At 39.5% G+C, this 6,000-nt stretch overlaps 1 protein-coding gene across 2 annotated transcripts in view; it reads right to left on the bottom strand.

Annotated features, from left to right (window-relative positions):
- Window positions 1–2,594: 2,594 nt before the first annotated feature.
- The window catches only part of IFFO2 (intermediate filament family orphan 2), a 38,352-nt gene continuing 34,946 nt past the window's right edge, over window positions 2,595–6,000 (bottom strand). For both annotated transcript variants that reach the window (XM_083802395.1, XM_083802394.1), the window contains 3 exons: window positions 5,251–5,340; window positions 4,445–4,575; window positions 2,595–3,628 (listed from right to left, as the gene is read on the bottom strand). In XM_083802395.1, coding sequence (XP_083658521.1) covers window positions 3,523–3,628; window positions 4,445–4,575; window positions 5,251–5,340 — 327 coding nt within the window. In that variant the 3' untranslated portion in view covers window positions 2,595–3,522. The remainder of the gene's footprint in view (window positions 3,629–4,444; window positions 4,576–5,250; window positions 5,341–6,000) is intronic.

Raw genomic sequence — 6,000 nt, 5'->3', positions numbered from 1 at the left:
CCACATTATTCTTTGGACATTTTTGAACAACATGCATCCACAAAAGCAACTGCTATTGTTTACTGAAAACATTTTTTGTACAAACCCATTTTAGGAATTTGATCTATTATTACACTGCTAACAAGCAAAAAAATTTGCTTCCTTGAAATCCCCTTTTAAAAAATGAGAAACAATGAGGAGGATTTTCTGATTATAAGTCTAAAAAAGTGTCAATATGACACCACATTAAGAATAGAAAACAAAAATAAAGTATTTACAGCTTTACAAAGGAAAAAAAAGAGGTCATCAAATTCATTTCCAGCATTTTCACAATTTTTTTCTGGCAAGCTTTTGATCTGGTTGCTACAGAGTGGTTAAACGCAAACAGAACAGGACCACTGTCAGCTAAATCAGCAGCATCGCTTGAAATTAAACCAACCAAGACCTCCTAGGGAAACTATCAAAGACCAACCCTAATAACTCCCAAAAGGTTGATCCACCAAGTCCCATACAGCCTAGATGAAAATAAAACCCCAACCCCAAGTATGAAAACACCTTTTCTTTTTTTAAAAATGGATTACATATGGTTATAAGAAAGACACCAAGAACCATGGTAATTTACCATCATACACATACATCACCATCATACACATTATTTCTACCCTGTCTACTATAGACCCACATCCCTTACACTTACCAACAAATGCAACCCTATTACAGGCGCTCCTCATAATTATGGCTATGAGATAAACTGTAGGTTACAGATAGCTTGTTTCAACAGCTAAACTTCAGCTTCCTCTGGCTCCCCACTGTCAAACTGAGGATATCCTTTCCCAACTCAACATGCCAGCTACTAGCTTCATTTCAAGAACACTCAGCCTTTTTCCTACTAGGTCACTGAGTTTAAAAAAAAAAAAAAGTTATAACAGCAGCTAAGCCGGACAGTCATTTAAATTGCTCAGTTTCTCCAGTACCAAAGAGCATTTCATAATTTGAGGACAGCCAAACGACAGCCTCCAACAAGGCTGACTCACTGTGCAAGTAGATTGCTTAACAATGCCTCCACCAAAGTCACTAAAGCATTGCAGACATTCAGCTTTGGCAGATGGTTTCATGGTTTCTCAGCCTCGTGAGAAACTACATATTTAGCAGCTTCATACAGGCTTGGAAACCTTAAGAGTACTTTATTGAAAACATGCAGTCCCAGCCCCCTCACAAAAATATCACATCTGGCATTTCTTGCCCCCACCCTCCCACCCCACAACTTGCAGCCCTAGCGAACATGACACTTACCACTTTGGCCACCTAAGAGATAATAGGAATGAGCACTTTGGAATAAGGTTTCTTTTTCAGAGAAAAGTTATCTACAGGCTTTGAAAAAGCCCCTAACTAACACCACAAGAACCAAGAAGTTGCTAACTACTCTATGAATAACTGCACTGAGTATTTCAATCAGTAAGGGAATGACAAGAAAAACCTTGGACAGACGCCACTGATGCTCAAATTATGAATCCAAATGGATCATCCCAGTAATTCTCCTCACTGAAAGACTGAGGGCCCATTTAATTCACATGGCCTAAAAGCACCATCACATCCTAGCGGGAGACTGATCTAAACAGCGATGAAACTCCATGCAGAAACAAAACCCAAACTGAAAAGATACTACTGTACCCGCAGTTACGGCGTGAGCAGAAACCCTCCGAGGTCCTGCCCCTCTGCATAGCTGTGCAAGATGGAGAGAGATTTTCTGCCCAGGAATGCGCCATTTGCTGAAACACTCGTGATCTTTTTGGAAGAAAGCAGTACTGATCTATACTGGCTATTTGTTTACAATGCAGCCCTGCTGATTCAGATCGATAAATAAGAGAGGCTTGGAAACAATGCTCAGGAAGATAAAAGATTTGCCTCTCTAGCTTTACCTAACACTGAGAGGATGCTTAAATCTGATATTCCCCTGTCCAGTCCTAGCACTGCTCCTACGTAACAGTTTCTAAGCTTTCTGGCAGGTTAAAAAATACAATTGGTATTTACTCCTCAAGTCTTGCAACTGCTAGTTAACTACACAGTTACCCTATAGGCAGTATTAACTGCACTTGCAATCTTGCTCTAAAATACAAACAAAAAAAGTATTGGCTTAGGTTTATACCCTGTTTTTACCTGGCTGAGATGCTACAAATCCTACTAATAACCACGAACAGCTTGATGACACCAGAGAGTTTCCTCAAGTACCAATCAGACTTTTGACACTGCCTTCTCCTGTTTAAAAATATAGACAGATTGATAAAGCCTAGGTCCTCTCACTTTCTCACAGAGAAAGCACATGGCTGTTCTTCCCTAGTTCTAGGGCTGCAGTAGGTTGGGATTCATTTTACTACGCCCTAGAAAGGATTATTTTCTAACGTTCGGCTTTGCTGAAGAAGGGTGGTCTGGAACTCTCTCAATGTCATGTCTCAAGCCCAAATCTATAGCACAGCATGTCAGTTTATCCTGATGCTAGCCCACTCTAAACATCATGAAAGCAGCATAAAATGGAGTTATCTCCCTGTCAGCAAAGTAAAATCTGCAAACACTATGGTTTAAAAAAACATCCTGAAAAAAAGAAAACACAAAACAACTTGGGAACTGAAGGGCTGATTCCCCTCTTCATCCAATCACTGGAAACAAAGGCATTGTAACAAGACAATGTACTCCTCAAAAGAAGCTCTACAGGTAACTTGTGCAAACGTGTTTTGAGCTTTCCTTTCCCCAATAGATAACTATAGCCCAGCAGGGACCAAACATTCCATACAAATAAGGCGCGCTTTTGTTTTTTGCATAGTAGTTTATCAGTGATAGTCCCATCCCACCGAGCTCTCCCTCATCCACCTGCTTTGCCACCGAGCTGAGACCAGCTTCTTCAGATTCTGGAGTCTGGAAGAAACCTTGTACGAGTCTCAAAGTCTTCTTCACCCAGAAAGGTGGAATGAAGAAATTCCTTTCAATATTGTATGACTGCTTAATCCTAAAAGCTGCCTCTAAACCCAGTATTATTTTTAAATGTTTACAGATCAATTTGGAGGCATTCTTTTTTTTTTATGCCAGCCATTGGTAATTATACCGTAATCATCTCAGGTTTACTACTCAGTTTGCCAGTGTTCCTTTTGCCAATCAGTGCAGCAGGTCAATAAAACCATAAGCTTATTGAAATATCAGAGCCTTTGCAGCACCATTCTCTGCTGCTACCAGATATCTCTTTTAATATATATATATATAATATAAAAACACCTGCTATTTATATTCCACTGGAGCTCAAAGTGGCTCAGCTTGGGGCAAAGGCACAATTAAAACACGTTTTCTTACAGGACTCTGCATTTGTGAATTGTGTAACGATAGAAATTGACAGCACCAATCCTTGGGTGGGATAGGGATGCGTGTAGGAATGAGTCATTAGAAGCCCTGTGCAGGGGCTTACAAGTCTATTTTTTTTTTCTCCCCCCATCAGTGTCTGTTGTTTTTTAATCTTTGCTTGCATCTTCCCTTTCACTGGAATGCTCCAACTACGTATCAGCTGACCATGGGCTCCACATCCGCCTCTCTGTCCAACTCGTCCTGAATTTCATCTGTGTTTCCTGAGTCGCTGCTGGCTACAGAGCTGGGAGATGGAGAATTTCTGTAGAAAATACAGAGAAAGGTTTAGACAAAAAAAAAAAATACCATTGACAGACAAGAAAAAATAAGACCTTTAAAGGAAATAGTCACTGACACTCCCTAAAACATTTTAATAGTAATAAAGGGTATTCTTAACTTATCTGTTTTGCAGCAAATATCAATAGTAAGCTTGAACACCCTGCATGCTGCCACCCCCCCACACACACCATCTCCTATACAAAGGCTGTCCTATCTTTACAGACGGGGAAACGGAAATTAAGTCCAACAAATATCCTCCTACAGAAACCTTGATCATCTACGGTACATACACTCTTGAAAACTCAAAAATGTTTTTTTTTTTTATTTTTTTTATTTATTTTTTTTTTTTTAAAGCCAGGATGGGTACTGTGGGTGAGCAAGATGCACAAGAAATCCCTCATAGTATAAAAAGCATGGGTTCCACACACAAGATGAAAAAACATGTTCTTCATACAAGTCTAGTCAAGACTTTTTTTTTTGGTCTTTTTAAAGAGTTCTAGATCTATGAGATTAAGAACAACCATCCATCACAAATAGAGAAGAGATGACTCCATTTATACTGCCAGTACTACCGGTGACAATAGCTGTTGAATCCTTAAACTGTTACTGAGCATAGAAAATCATACACTGCTGCAGGGATCTACTGAAGACTGGCATTTGTACCTGAACAAGACGAGATTATCTAAAGGACAAAGCTTTAGGACATAATTATGCTATTGCTTTTAAACACCTTGACAGGAAACAAGAGCAAAATAAATTCTTGAAGGACACCCCAGGCAGCGTGGTAATATCTTACTACCTGTCAGCTGAACCTTTGATAAGCCTACGACAGGTTTCCATTTGTACATCCAGGCCCCTTTTCATACTACACATTTCCATATATTCATGAAGGTGGCGGTTCATGTCACTCTTGGCAGTGGCCAATTCCAGCTGTAAGAAAAGAAAGCAATCAGCCTAAGGTGGGTTGCTAGCAGCTTCTCCCAGCCTCACTCAACTTTACTCACTGGTGGGGATAATAAAGCTGTCCAGATCTAATCCAGAATGCCTGCACAGCATACCCTTAACATCAGAGTGTCGTGTGCTACAAGTGCATTCATCAGCTTACGAAGTGTATTTTAATCAGAGGGCAACACTGTTTTTAAACAGCTCTTACATTCTTTTTTTGCTGCTTGGCATCTATGTTTGTCAACATGCAGTAATTAGTGAAAACATATTCTAGACAAGGCAAAGACTGTGAGAAGCTACAGCTGTTGTGTCTGGCAACCTCTGAGGCCATTTCCTGTGAAACATTTCCCAGTGTGATGGTGGGGATGCAAGACAAAAAGGGGAAAAAACAGCGCACATTTATTCTCTTTGTTCCAAAGGTTCCTCTGCATCAGTTAGATTTATGCTTGGTTAACACTAGTGCTGTACAGAGAACAGTATTTAGAAAAAAACTCCCAGGATGTGTCTAAGGAAAATACGTTTGCCTTTTTGATATAGATACACATTCCACCTTTCCCATTTGTGCACGTGTACACACGCATAAAAGCCTCCTGGACCAGAATACCTCACATGTTTTTATTCATTAGTAATTATTTATTTTGTCATGAATCACTTCCTTACCTCTATCTGCCCTATTGTTTCTTGGTATTCCTTGTCTCTTGTTTTAAAGAAAGACTCTGTTTCATGGATCAAGTTTCCCAGGTTTTCTTCCTGCAGAGCAAATCGAGACACAAAGAATTGTCAAGAAACTAACATGGAATTCAGTGGCAGCATACAGATTTTTCTCATTTAGCCTCACTCAGAAATCCAAGTTCTTATGCTCTTTCATGCAAAGGTGGGTTTTTTTGTTTGTTTTTTTGTTTTTAAGTGCATGGTTATGCAGACAAGGGATACACTGCTTCTTAAAACTGGCATATGAGGGAAGACATTTTCTCTGATCAAGGAACCTATAGATCAAGACTCCAGCAGTTAAACGAATACCTGATACATGCCAAAGAACCAAAAAGCTGCAATTACTGAACCTTTCAGTCTGATCATGCTTAAATTAGATTGTAATTGCTGCTCTCCAGGCATGCAACTTGATTTTTTTTCTTTGCATTGACCACTTAAAGCATCATACTGGAATTCTTATTTTCTGATTACATACTATTACTCTCCAGACCTTCCCATTTCCATCATCTCACACATATACTCTACATGCATTTACTCCATCATCTCACACACATACTCTACATGCCTATTAAAATTCTTTACTTAAATCCTAGATAAATTAAGCTCACTCCAACACACTTACAAGGAAAATACTGCACTTAAGAACACGCTGCATCCTAAGGGAAGCATCCTGTCAGACAACAACTCCCTTGTCATCAT

This window comes from Anser anser (assembly GCF_964211835.1).
Source record: "Anser anser genome assembly, chromosome: 17".
NCBI classification, from domain to species: Eukaryota; Metazoa; Chordata; class Aves; order Anseriformes; family Anatidae; genus Anser; species Anser anser.
The sequence above is the reverse complement of the archived record's forward strand: the minus strand, read 5'-3'. Positions and strand labels throughout refer to the sequence as shown.